This window comes from Mauremys reevesii, unplaced genomic scaffold (assembly GCF_016161935.1).
Source record: "Mauremys reevesii isolate NIE-2019 unplaced genomic scaffold, ASM1616193v1 Contig106, whole genome shotgun sequence".
Classification (NCBI taxonomy): domain Eukaryota; kingdom Metazoa; phylum Chordata; order Testudines; family Geoemydidae; genus Mauremys; species Mauremys reevesii.
In genome coordinates this window covers 144,074-157,693 of record NW_024100723.1, presented here as the reverse complement: position 1 = coordinate 157,693, position 13,620 = coordinate 144,074, and the positions used below count along the sequence as shown (strand labels likewise).

General features: G+C 56.7%; 1 protein-coding gene across 8 annotated transcripts in view; it reads left to right on the top strand.

The window, feature by feature from the left end:
* LOC120392635 (maestro heat-like repeat-containing protein family member 7) overlaps positions 1-13,620 on the top strand; it is a 51,530-nt gene that overhangs the window by 26,972 nt on the left and 10,938 nt on the right. For 4 of the 8 annotated variants that reach the window (XR_005591747.1, XR_005591745.1, XR_005591744.1 and 1 more), the window contains 10 exons: positions 293-471; positions 579-716; positions 1,448-1,562; positions 2,849-2,989; positions 4,772-4,948; positions 7,458-7,613; positions 8,450-8,551; positions 8,819-8,921; positions 9,370-9,429; positions 10,436-10,732. Coding sequence is in view for 1 of the 8 variants with exons in the window: in XM_039517393.1 (XP_039373327.1) it covers positions 293-471; positions 579-716; positions 1,448-1,562; positions 2,849-2,989; positions 4,772-4,948; positions 7,458-7,613; positions 8,450-8,551; positions 8,819-8,921; positions 9,370-9,429; positions 10,436-10,620 (1,356 nt within the window). In the remaining 7 variants the exon portion in view is untranslated. Of the gene's footprint in view, positions 1-292; positions 472-578; positions 717-1,447; positions 1,563-2,848; positions 2,990-4,771; positions 4,949-7,457; positions 7,614-8,449; positions 8,552-8,818; positions 8,922-9,369; positions 9,430-10,435; positions 12,851-13,620 lie in introns of those variants that run through there. The other 4 variants (XR_005591750.1, XR_005591749.1, XM_039517393.1 and 1 more) reach the window with 3 other exon arrangements.

The following is a 13,620-nucleotide window of genomic DNA, read 5'->3' as shown; positions in this document are numbered from 1 at the left end:
TCACCCGCTTTAACAATTGGCCCAACTGACTCTCTCTCTGGAGCGTATACGGAGCCTGGGCACTTAACCCAGGGCTGTGAGTCCACTGGGCAGCAGGGCACATGAAGCTGGGCATGGCCACGCTGGGCCGAAGTCCCTTGTGTGGTTCTAGCCAAAGTCTCACAGGCTAGGAATTGAACCCAGCATCCCAGGCCTTAGCCCCCAGCCCACCCCCACCCCTCTAGGTGCCCTGGGGGAGCGTGGGAAGGACGAAATCCCTGCAGTGATGTCTGTCTCCTGTTCTTATCTGCAGGCCACAAGAGCCCTGTATGTGATCCTGCAGGAGCAGGCCTGCAGGCAGGAGGTGAAGGAGCTCTTCCCTCAGCTCTACGTCGCACTCCTCTTCCACATCACCCACACAGTGCAGCACACTGCTTCGCAGGAGAGGGAGCATAACCAGGAGGACACGACCGCACCCCTCAGCCCCGTCAGGTACCGCCAGCCCGACACCCAGCCTGGGTTCTGCAGCGTCGCCCGCAGGCACGCGGCAGGGCCTGGCCTGGGCTCACTCAGTAACAAGAGGCTCGCTCTGCACACAGGTTCGCGGTGAAGGCCATGGAAGCTTTGCTTCTATGCGCTGGCTACAAGGAGCAGGTCACCTTCATGATGAAGCAGGGCGGCTGGGACCTGCTCATGAGCTCCGACACGCACCACAAAGGTGTCTGCCTGCTTGCCCGGTGAGTGCTGCCCAGAACCGATCACAGCAGCAGCTCCTCCTGGCCCAGGACACGGCCACATTGCCTTCCCTGCTGGGTGAGACGCGGCTCCCAATCGCCTGCATGGAACAGGCCGCAGCCTCTGTGCTGTTGGCCAAGGGGTCAGTCGGCTACTTCTCCACCCTGCGCTGCCTGGCGTAAACCACTTCCTGCGTGGCTCTGGCAGGCATGGCTGGGCAAAGACAGCCTCCGCCATGTCTTTCCGCAGCGTTGGTGTAGCCCTGTCAGGCCCAGCACATGAGAGAGACAAGGTGGGGGAGGGAATGTCTTTGGTTGGCCCAGTGACTGTGGGTGAGAGGGAAGCTAACACAGAAAGCTCCAGCGCTTGTCTTGGGTGAATCTAAGATATTCCCTCACCCACCCTTCTGTCTCTCATCACCCAATATCTGGGCACATGAGGAAGACCACCGACCCCACCGACACCCTTCTTTGTCTGCAGTTCTCTTGCAGCCACAGCACTACGTGCTCAGAGCTGGCCTCATGGAAGGGCTCCCTGTCGAGTGATTAAGGGTTTGGGTCTCTAGCACATAAGCCGCTGGGCATTTTAAGCCAGCAGGAACTAGTCCGTGCCAGCTGCGCGTGACTAGTCGCCCGGGATCCCCTGTCCTGTGGCACTGGTCTGGTTAGATTCATACATGGAGGACCAGTCCTTGCCCACCTTGATGATGTGGTGTTTGTGTTTCCTATGCCAGGGCCATGGTTTCGCTCAATTTCCAGGAGCGAAACTGGATTTTCCACCATCTGATGGCCATCCTCAACGATCGGGACGATAGGCGGTACGTCCCGGCCGTGGCGCTCTTCATTCAGGTGAGCCTCACCAGCGGGTGAGGGTCGTGAGAAGAGCCCCGGCCCAGCGGTGACTGGGGCATGGGGCTGACCTATGGCCAGGGACAGCAGATTTGTAGAAATTTTGGTGGTGCTCAGCAGAACCTGCCCCTCCAAACTGTGCCCCCCTAAACTCTGCCCCCAACCTGCCTAAGTCTCTGGGAGGGAGTTTGGGTGGGGGAGGGGGCCTGGGGTGCAGGCTCTGGGATGGGTCAGAGGGTGGGAGTGCAGGAGAGGGTGGGGATGCAGGCTCTGGGAGGGAGTTTGGGGACAGGAGGGGTGTGTGGAGGGAGGGGGTGCAGGCTCTGGGAAGGAGTTTGGGGGCCAGAGTGGGGTGCGGGAAAGGGGTGGGGGGGCAGGCTCTGGAAGGAGTTGGGAGGGTGCGGCGCTTATCTGGGGCTCCTAGGCAGGGCAGGCCGGGGGCCCTCCATGTGCTGCTACCCCGAGGCACTGCCCCCACAGCTTCTTACTGGCTGCAGGGGCACGCCCACCCCACCCAGGGGCCACAGGGAGGGGCTGGCAGCCATGGGAGCAAGCAGGCAGGAGGCCGCTCTGCTGCACTGCCAGTGGTGGTGGGGGCCCCAGGCTGTTTTAAATGGCCTGGGAGACGTGGGGGGAAAGGTGGGGCTGAGGCCCATGGTGCCCAGGCACCATGGGCCAATGGAACTTGCCGCTCATGCCTATGGCCAGGAGAGGGGTGGCCCTGAAGGCCCCGGGGGTGGGTGGGTGAGCAGGGGCAGGGAAAGCTCCTACAACCCTAGGGGTGGAGTCACTCAGTCTGGGCATTGTTACCTGTCCCAGCTGGTGTCACGGGGCTGGAGCAAGGCCCAGGGTCAGGTGTCTCTTGTTCCCCAAGGCTCAGTTCCATAGAATGGTCCCTTGTGTGACCTCGGCCCTCGAGCCCCCTCTGACATCCGTGTGCCATGCGCAGGCCGGGCAGCCGCCTGCCCATTCATGGCCAGTTCACCTGCCCCCCACAGACCGGGCGACCCTTTGGAGCACAAGGCTGCAGACCCCCCCGCCTCACACCACTGCTCCGTGTGCAGCTGAGCCTTAGTGGGGGAGCAGGGCAGGCCTTGATCTCAGCTGGAGCCTCGAGGGGCCGTCGCGCTAGCAGCGTTTCAGTGGGGCCCACACAGTGACCAATCGCGATGCCCTGCATGCAGCCCATGCCGGGCCTTGGCCAGTGGAGCTAAGGGCCCCGTGGCAGAGATGAGTCGCGAGAGGCCAGCCCCGTTCTCTAGCTTGATTTGCTGTTGGTGTGTTAGCTCCTCCAGTGCCCTGACCTTGGCTACGCGCTGGAAGACGCCATCGTGGAGGAGATGAGCAGGCAGCTGAGAGACCACCAGACCGTGGTGCGCTGGTTGGGGCTCAAAGGCCTCCTCAATCTGGCCCTTCTCCCAGAGAAGGTGAGAGGGGAGGAGGGCTGGGGGATAAACCCAGAACCGCAGGGAGCTGCTGCAGGGCTGGGGTCATTGAAACCTTCCCGGGGGTATGGCCCTGGCCTGGAGTCAGGAGCCCTGGCTTCTATTCCTGGCTCTGCCACTGACCTGCGGGGTGCCCTTGGGCAAGCCCCTGCCTGGCCTTTGTCTGCTGTTCTGCAGGGCAGGGCCTGGCTCCTGCAGGGTGCGTCTCTAGGTGTGTGGAGCATCTGGCACAGCTGGGCCTGATTGTGTCTGGGGTCTCTGTGATCCAAAGAACCCTAGCACTAGAGTAGCAGCAGAGCTGCAGACTCTAGACCCCCAGGGAATGCTGGCGACCCCAGTGATCAGGGACGCTTGGATAGAGCCATTTCACTACAATTAGGAACCATTTTTTCCTACAAATCCCCTTTTAAAGCCTCATAGGTTTTAACTGTTGACGTCACGGCTCTGTCCTGCAGCACTCGCTCCTCTGAAGAGCTCTGGAAGGGCCTTTTGCTGCTAAGATCTCATAACAAGTTTGATACCCACAATATAGTGAAGGCAGAGAAAGTCCTTGGGGCTTAAATACACAGACCTGACAGCCTGGTAAAGAGGAGACAATCTGAAGGCAACTCTCGTTAATGATAATTTACTTCGCCTGAGAATAGGGGGTCAGTCCGGTTTATTAAACCCGGACTATGACTAGATCAGACATGGAGAGGGCGTGACTGTAATTCTTTGTTATACACCATTCCCATCGTTCCATGCACTTCAGCCTGGTTTTCACTTGCTTGTGGTTCATTTTCCTTTCTGGAAACGGTTAGCCTGTATATGACCTATTTTTTCCCTGATGCCGGTTGAGATTTTGTGGGGCTGTCTTTGAAAGGTTGAAAAACCAAACACAGAAATGACTGAATCTGGCTTTTAGTAACAGACTAACCCTAGAACTAGTGTGCAATATTGGCTCCCTCCCCTAGGCTGGGCTGTAAGGACCAGGATTCAGGAGAACCCAGGTTCGGTTCCTGGCTCTGCCAGACTCCCTAAGTGACTGTGGGCGAGTCACGTAACCTCTCTGTGCCCGAGTTCCATGTCTGTACAATGGGGATAGAAATCCTGCCTTCGTGTGTCTAGCCTGTAAGCTCTAGGGCAGGGACCGTCTCTTCCTGTGCCTGGAAAGCCCCCAGCACAAGCCCTTATTGCAGACAGGCCCTCGAGGTGCTATTTGAACAATAATACACTAGATTTATTTGGGGTCAACGTGTTGTGTAGAGAACTTCCCACGGATGATATCTGCTAATAAAAACTATCCCCTGAGATCTGGGGTACAAGGAAGCAGCTGCTTATGTTGCAGGTTGCCGGACCCACTGCCCGTGATCTTAGCTGGCTGTGCAAAGGCTTTGAGGCTGTAATATGTCTCTGGAGGCAGGGGCGCTGGAAGACTTTTTATAGTGGAGGTGCTGCACCCCCCCTTACCCCTGTCCACACACCCCTCCACCACTAGAGCTTTGGTCAGGAGCAGGGCCATGGCTCCAGGAGGCGGGGGTGGGGGGTGGATGGGGCAAGGGGACCAAGGCTGGGGCCATAGCTGGGGGTTGGCGCAGGGCCGGCAGCTGGGACCCTGTGTGTGGGGCCAGGAGCAGAACCCTGCGTAAAACCTGGGAGTGCTGCAGCACCCCCAGCATCCCTAGCTCCCATGCCTCTGTCTGCAGGGGAGGCAGACATTGTTTTGGAAATGGCTTGTTGGGTCACTGGGGGGTGTTTCGTAAAGCAGCTCCTTGTTTCACACAGGTGGGGAAACTCCAGCGTCTGCTGCCAGATGTCCTGGAGCGACTCCAGGAGGTAGACAGAGACCTCATCCGCAAGGCCATCGCCGTGCTGAAACACCTCCTCGCCGGCATGGACAGGCAGAGCGCCAGCCGCGCGGCTGTGCAAGTGGCTGAGCAACTCCTGCCATTGTTTGATGATGTAAGGCCTGGCAGCTCACAGGAGATCCCATCAAACTGCGGACATGTGAATGGGGGCTAGGGGGTGGGCTAGCAGGGCCTGTGCTATGGTCCTAGCCAGAAAACGGATTGTCATAAATCATGAGCCCATTCCCACCTTCCTCTCACTCTCCATGAGAGCACATGGCAGAAAGGATGGGAACCCTGGTGTCCCGCAGGCCTACTGACAAGGATGAGGGCAGCCTGGGGACAAGGCTCCCCTTGGGGAAGGATGTGCATTCCTGAGCCTGCATGCAGCGAGGGGGCCTCTGCAGCACAGGGTGCTGCAATGCTCTTGCTGGCTTCCAGGGTGACAAGTGATGGTACTTTGGTGAAAATCTGCCCCTCCTTTCCCTGGCCAGGAATCCTACAGCTGGCCTGTCAGCGCCATAAGGAAATGGCTCTGTCTGTAGGTTCTGCAGCTACCGCCCTTTCCTCTCCCCTTCGTTCTCATGGCAGGGCAGCGTCAAAGGAGGAAAGTTCTCCTCAGATCTTTTGTACCCACAAACTAGCCCCCGCCGGCGCATTCACCAGACTGATGTTCAGTCCCACACTGGGTGGCGAGATCCAGCAAGCGGGCAGGAGAAAGGGGCCCATCCGTTACTGCCTTCCAGGGGTAATGCCCCAGTGGGGGCTCCTGGAGGACTCCCAGCTCTCATAACGGTAAATCCTACTCTCAGCCCTCCCGAATTCTGCTGGGACCCTGCCGCTCTTTATTTAGTAGTGGCATAGGCCTGGCTAAAGCTGTTCCCAGGGTCTCCTGGATCCCCAGCTGGCCAAAGGGACAGGGCAGCCTGGACCAAGGATGCAGGATCTCGCCCTGGGGCGAGCCCTTTAAACCAAACCCCTCTCAGGCCCGGGGGGAACAGAACAGGTTCTTTATGGGGCAGGGGTTATATCCAAATAGTGTTAATGAACACAACGCCCATTGTTGTCAGAAGTGTGTTGTCAGAGTGCTACCGGTGTGGTGCTCTGCTTTCTCCTTGTTGATATCACTCGGCTGCGTGCGTGTGTTCCCTCTGTGTGCTGCCCCAGCTCTGCAGATAGCTGACACAGCAGACCCGACGACAACCCCCAATAACCACAGAGTCCAGTAAGATGCAAAGCCACGTCGGCTAGGTTTATTGCGACCTCGGACACAATTGCAGTTCCCTGTAGGTTTCTTAGCGTAATTCAGGGCATACTAAGAGAAAGTGCCTCTTGGCAATGGACCCGGCTCAGTGGCGGGACTTTCCACTGCCCCCTCGGCCGGACAAAGGCACCGCCCCAGGGATGCATTCTTATACACAGACACAAACAAGTTACACATCACACCTGACGTATGAGGTACAACCCCTCCACGTAGCACGGTACAACCTTTCTATGTATTTAGGTGCCCCCTTCTACCTTGTACATGTTGGTTCGATCAAAACAACTCTATCCATCATTTTACCCTTTTGCCCCTGTCATTGGGATGGGCCAGCCTGTTCTTTGTTATCTGTGTGGAATGTGCAAGTTTGTGAATGTTCAGTACCTTTTAGATACGTATCAGCCCTTTCCTTGCCAGCTTCTGTGAGCAGGGCCTGCCTCTGGCTCACAGCTTACCTTTGCTTTATGTTAGCAAAGTCTTGTTCATTACTTTAGTTCAGGCCTCAGGCCTCATACTGGGCCTTTATCATGGCCTGCACTTACTACACCCATCACCAGGGAAAGGCAAACAGGCCTCAACAACTGGAGGGAAGACCAGAGAGGTGCCAGTTCAACATCTGCCTGTGCCCACTGCAGTGCAGCCCTGATGCCCCCATACCCCTCCCATGTGTTTTGTACAGAGCCTGCCCAGCTGTTCTGAGCTGACCCCTCACCCCACCCCAAACCCCTGGAGGCTGGGTGGCTTCCAGTCATGGCTTCCAAGGCCCCCTATCTGGGAGCTCCTGCACATTTACCACCCCTTGGACCTGGTTAAATTCACCCCAGGTCCCTGAGCATGGCCCAAACAAACACCAATGTAGAAATTTGCCCCCTATGCCTGGCCCCCTTGGCCCGGCTAGAGGGCTGCTGTGGGTCAACACCAGTGTGAGCTGGGCCTGCAAAGTGGGTGGACAAACTACACCCCCCCTTCGCTCTTTGAATCTTTCCTCATCGCTCCCTCTCTGCCGCCCCTGTCCTGGCACTGCTCCATCCTGAATGTTTCCCCTTGGCTGACACAGGCGGGTGCTGATGTCAGTGCACCCAGAGCTGGCTGTGAGAGCCTAGGGGCAGTCTCACCCCAGCTTACTGCTCTCCCTGGCCAAGAAGTTACCAGGCCAGCCCCTCAGCTGGTGGAAATCTGCATCTCTATTGCCTTCAATGGCGCTATGCCCATGAGACTCTGGCCCCAGTTGTGGCTGTATGGCTGGGGGTGAGTTACCAATACCCCCTGCAGGGCAGACATCTCTGGCACAGTGTGCACTTGCCCTGCTGGATGAGAATGACTGTCACAGTGTCTCCTCTCCTCCCTATATCATCTCTTGCAGGTGACCAGCAAGCTCCGGGTGCTCTCCATCACCCTTTTTAAAGACCTGCTGGAGCTTGTAAGGGGGCCCAACCGGAGTGAGATGAAGGAGTATGTGCTCCAGAGCCTGGTCCCACTGCTCCTCCTTGTGCATGATGAGCGTCCCAACGTGTCCCAGGTGAGGCCACGAATTGGAGTCTGCAGCTGAGATAGTTACAGAGCGACCATTTGTTGGGGGGGGGCAACATGTGACACCCCCCTTTAAAGGGTCTGGCCGGTAGAGGGCAGGTGCTCAGTGCTGTGACAATCAGGCACTCAAAATCACTTGAATGTTGAGTCCAGTAGTGCCATGACCATGGCACCCCACCCAACTGCTGAGTCTTCTCTGCATCCTCTGAGCTCAACACCCCCCTGCAGTCAGGCTGAGAGATTGGGTGGGGCGAGTGGTCGCCTCACCACTCCTACAGCCACTGGCCTCCGCACACTCCCCTGGCTGTGCTGGTGGGAAGAGCACAACCCTGGCCATATCCCTACCAGGAGCAGGGCTACTCAGCCTCCAGATGGTACACAGGACCCAATGTGCCCTTAGCCAAGCGGCCCGGACAGCCCGTACTAGCCATGACATGCCCAAGCCCCTCCCCCCCATGCCTCTGCACATGCTAGTGCTCATGGCCCCCATCACTTGGGACACAAATGCCACCAGCACTAATGAATTCACCCCATGAGGTGGGGAACTGAGGCGCAGCCTCAAAAATATTGAACCCCCATGGGCATTAGGCACCTAAATCCCTTTGCAGCCCTGGGCCTAAGCAACTTGCCTGAGTTCCTGCAGGGAGAGCTGGGAATTGAGTCAGGTCTCCAGCCATTGCCTTAGCCACACCGCTGCCCTTCCGTGAGCAGCCAGGACAGGGAAGCGTTCAGCACGCACGGACTCCCTGGCCTCCGGTAAATAGGCTAGTGGCTTCCAGTTCCCGTAACTGTGTCCGGCTCGCCCCGGCCCCTCTTGTTTTGCAGGTGTGTTGGGACACCCTCATCAGTGCCGCCCAATTCCTGAGGTGGCACCAGCTCAGTGGCCTCATCCAGCACAAGGAAACCTGGCGAAGCTGTGACTGCCTGGTGAGGGAGCCCTCTGGCCATTCACTGCACAGAAGTGCAGTGAAGTGGAGGAATCAGTGGATAGGGCACCCCTGATTGCCTGGCTCTGTGCCCACACTGAGCCCCAGCCCCGGGACCACACCTGGCCCTGGGTGTGGTCCCTCTGCGTGATCCTCCCAGCACAGGAAGGAGGGGCAAAAACAGGACGTGCGCTCCACACACCTGGAAGCTGGCCTGTGGGACGGAAAGGCCTTTAATAATCTTGTGCTCCCTTGTTCTGGCTCCTAGGTGATCCACTACAAGGAGAGAGCTGATGACTTCCTGGGCCAGACCATGGCCTTCCTGCAGAACCCACAGACTCCAGTTAGGGAAGCAGCCATCAGGTTCCTAGGTAACCAGAGAGCAGAGGGGTCCCTTTAGCAGAGGGGTTGGATCTGGTCCCAGGCTCTCCTCAGTCCCTGCCAGCAGCGAGAAGTGATCCCTGGGCTCCTGATTCCCTAATGAAGGCGAAGGGGTGTCAGAAACCCACAGGAGCAAGCTCACCCCAAACTGCCCTGATCGGCTGATGGGACCCCTCTAAGCCCACTGCTCCTCATGCAGTCCCCATTCTCTGCCCCCACCCCACCATGGGCTCTTGGTAGTGAACCTTCAAGGCGCTGTGCTCTCCTTTGGCAACCAGCCCTGTAGCCATCTCTGGGGACTCGCCCTTTCCCCTGGGGATTCAGGAGCGTGTCCTGGCCAGTGAGGGGCGGGGGAAAGCCGCGGTGCTTGGAGGGTGACAGGCTCTTTAACACCCTCACTGGGGACGTGGGGATGTGATGAGCTGTTTGTGTGTGTAGGGCTCACTGCCCGGCAGCTGGACCAGGGGAGCCAGGACAAGCTGGATGCCATCTGCGACAGTGAGTGGTCCCGCTTTGAGTACTGAGCACTAGGGGGATGAATGGCCCAGGGCTGCAGGGTGGGTTCAATCTCCGACACCAGCAACGTGGTCACAGGCGAGAGCCACAAGGGGATGCAAAATGTCAATCCCCAACCCTCTGATCAGCTGCCCCCTCACCCTGTTGTGTCTGCTGGTTGGCATGTGCCCAGGCACTTAGCCCTGACCTCAGAGCTGCGGCCTGGTAGATCCCCAAACTGGGCCTGAGCTGGCTGGCCTTCGCAGATGATTGCCCCCCACAAACACAGCCAAAGTGGGGTGCTGCCTCCCCCCTTGCACTCACTAGCCCAGTGTTTGGAGCAGTCACCTCCACGTGGGACACCTGGGGTCAAGCCACTGCTCCAAATGAGGCTGAAGTGACGTCCGGTCACCTACCTCCCTGCTGCGTGTCCGGACTCCTGGGCAGCACAGGGCAGAGCAGCATCTCCACCACATTTGTTCGGGAAAAGGGAAGGGTGGGTGACATAGCTCAGACTCCTCACTCCCAGAGCAGATTCACAGCTGGGCCTCCCAACCGGAGCTAGAGAATGGCTGAGCTCCCTCCTCAGCATTTCCTGGAGGGCAGCAGAGCACCTGAAGTTAGGCGGCGCCTAACAATGCCCAAGCCCCTTTTGTGACTCTCCCCCTCTCTAGGCCTAAGTGCCCATCTGTGCATTGGGGGGGAAGGGGGAGGGTAAATACAGGCAGGGATGAGGCTCTCAGATACTGCAGGGAGGAGGCAGTCCTAGAAATAGTGAGTGAATGGGGTTCATTGGGACTTCTTGCCTGTGTCTGGAGGCTCCCCCAGCTGTGGAGGGCGGCGGAGATGTTTAGTGAGGGTTGCTGGTTGTTCCCGCTAGTCCCCTGCCTCCTGCCACCTGGCCTGCTGCCTCCTTGTCGTGGGCCGAGAGGTACAGAGCTGGCTTGGCCTGCCGGGGCTCTCCAGAGTGCCATGGCTCTGACCTCCATTTCCTTCCTTTCAATCTTAGACCTCAAAGGCTTGCAGCAGGACAGCAAGTCCTCAGTCCAATGCCTGGCTTCTCAGACCATCTTCATCCTGGAGGCCTTCAAGAACCAGCCTCCAGCCTGCTGCAGCCTATGGACATTGGTCCATAGGATAAGAACAATGTGCACTGCGGAGAGCCAGCTCATTGAAGCTGCCCAGCTGCCCTAGCTCTGGGAAAAGCCAGCCTCCCTTCTCTGGGGGCTTGGTGCATCAGAGCCCACCTGGAGCAAGGTGGAACACATGGCTTCTTCCCAACTGGCCGCCTGCCCTGCCCAGCCATGTGAGTAGTTAACTGCTCGATAGCTTTCATCATCATGTACTTTTGGACAGGTTTCCATGCACCGTGTTGCATTTATGTCCTGCCCTCTGTCCCCATTTCCAGTCGTGTAAGTTTTTGATGCCGTCGGCCATTTTGAAAATTTATTTTGTATTATTTTTCTGTGTTTGGCCGGGGGAAGGTTGTGTGCTTGTGTTTTGACATATTTAGAGAAAAAGTACGAATGAGTAGAAAGAGAGGCTGTAAAGGGTTTGCAGTCCGCCCCCAGGCCCCACCGTCCGTCCATCTGGGTGGGAGACCACACCCCTTGCTATGATACTTCCGGGTACGGTGGTTCAGGGGAAAATTAGCTCAGTGTTAATGGCTCTAGCTTGCAGTCAGGCCAAGTAACGGTAGAGAGTCTGTTTGCCCGGGGCCCTCAATCAGGGCAGGGCGTCAGTCGAGAAGGGGATCTGGCCTACAGTCAGGCAGGCAGAGCAGCAGGAGGTCCATTTGCCTGGCCCTTGATCAGGGTAGGGCAGCAGTCAAGTAGGGGGGCTCTGGCCTACAGTCCGGCAAAGCTGTCACAGTCTAGGGGAGGTTAGCTCTCTGGTGGGAATGTCAGGACAACCATCTGGCATCTGGATTCAGGTGGGTGCCAGACCAATTCAGGCCTCCTGACAACCAGGGGGGAGGCTGCCACTCCTGACGTTGAGGTGGTAGGGGCAGAGGAACTCAGGTCCTCCCATTCCACTGCATCCCAGCCCAGGACCCTAACAGCAGTGGAGTTGTCCGCCACTGGGTCAGCGGGGAAAGTCCAGCCGCAACACGCTGGCTGGCTTGTAGTCAATAACACAGCCAAACCTAATTCTGCTTCCCTTGGCTCCATCCGACACACCCATTCCGTGTGTACATGGGTTCCAGGGTTGTTGTTCGCTTCGCTGGGATAGACAGCTAGTGGCAGCCCCCCCAGCTCCTCGGAGATCCTGGCGTCTGGCAGCTTTGTCAGCACCTCTGGGTCTCTGTCAGGAGAGCGGTCTCCGTTAGGTCTGGGCTCACGCAACGGGGAAGAGACGTCCTGCTCCTCAGGCAGCCCTCCCCTGACTGAGCTGGAGGACCAGCCTTTTATAGTTCCGCTTCCTGTCCCACCCCTCTGCTTCCAGCGGGGAGGACATGCAAGTCCCCGTTCTACCCACCAGGGGGGCGTTCACGGATCCCTCCCTGTCTGTCAGGACAGGAGACTATGCCATCTCGCTACAGAGGCCTTAAAGAAAAGGAGTTTTAAAAAAAGAAAGATTGCTTAGGCTTAGAGGAAAAAAGGAAAGAAAGGTTATCTTAAATAGAAGAAAGAGGGGAAACTAGAGAAAGCAACAAGAGAGAGGAGTTTGTAAGAATGTGGTAAAAGGTTATTTTTGTTGGGACTAAAAAATTATAACATTAAAAAAAATTGAACTCAATTTAAAAAACCAAAGGCTAATTAAATAGAATAGGAAATATAAAGGAAGGTTGAGAAGGTCGGGTGAAAGAACTCACCTGGCAGAATAATTAGCGAGAGATTCTGTGTCAGTGACATAGGGCTGTGTAAAGTACAGAAAACAGCAAGAGAGAGAAAGATCCCTTTTTGTTAATAAGCAGAAAACAGAGCTGTGCAAAAGAGAGATAGATCCTTACCATTTCCCGCCGTTGTTCAGCCATCGTCAACCGAGCAGCACAGCTTCCGCTGCAAACTCTGCTCTCCCATTCTTGCATCAGTAGCAAATTTCTCTGTGTTGTCGGTGCTGGGCTCCACTGAAAGCTACAGAAGGAAACCATTTCCCGCCTTTTATCAGCCATCTTGAACCGAACAGCTCTCCTACGTTTCATGCCATTTTTCCAGGATTACCCATGCAGGCACCATAGCGCGGCAAGTATGTAGCCCACTCAGATCTCTGCTGCAGTCTTGACCATTGTAAATACCTCACGCATTATCCAGCAGTATGTGAAGTTTCTGCAAAAATGGGCGAGGAAGCGACGACAGAGCGATTACTGTACTGATGAGGACATGGACACCTCTGTTCCTAGAAGCACAGCATGCAGCGATTGGGAGATCATGGTGGTGTTGGGCCAGGTTCATGCCGTGGAACGCCAATTCTGGGCCCAGGAAACAAGCACAGACTGGTGGGACCACATAGTTTTGCAGATCTGGGATGATTCCCAGTGGCTGCGAAACTTTCGTATGCGTAGGGCCACTTTCAGGGAACTTTGTTACTTGCTGTTCCCTGCCCTGAAGCACAAAGACAGCAAAATGAGAGCAGCCCTCACAGTTGAGAAGTGCGTGGCCATAGCACTGTGGAAGCTTGCAATGCCCAACAGCTACCAGTCAGTCAGGAATCAGTTTGGAGTGGGCAAATCTACCGTAGGGGCTGCTGTGCTGCAAGTAGCCAATGCAATCATTGACCAGCTGCTATCAAGGGTAGTGACTTTGGAAAATGTGCAGACCATTGTGGATGGCTTTAATGCGCTGGGGTTCCCTAACTGCAGTGGGGCGATAGACAGAACGCATATCCCTATCTTGGCCCCGGCACACCGGGGCGGCCAATATGTAAACTGTAAGGGGTACGTTTCCATGGTGCTGCAAGCACTGGTGGATCACAAAGGACATTTCACTGACATCAAGGTGGGATGGCCGGGAAAGTGCATGACACTCGCATCTTCAGGAACTCTGGTCTGTTGGAACAGCTGCAGGAAGGGACTTACTTCCCAGACAAGAAAATTACTGTTGGGGATGTGGAAATGCCTATAGTTATCCTGGGGGACCCAGCCTATCCCTTAATGCCATGGCTCATGAAGTCGTACACAGGCACCCTGGACAGTAGTAAGGAGCAGTTCAACTATAGGCTAAGCAAATGCAGGATGGTGGTCGAATGTGCTTT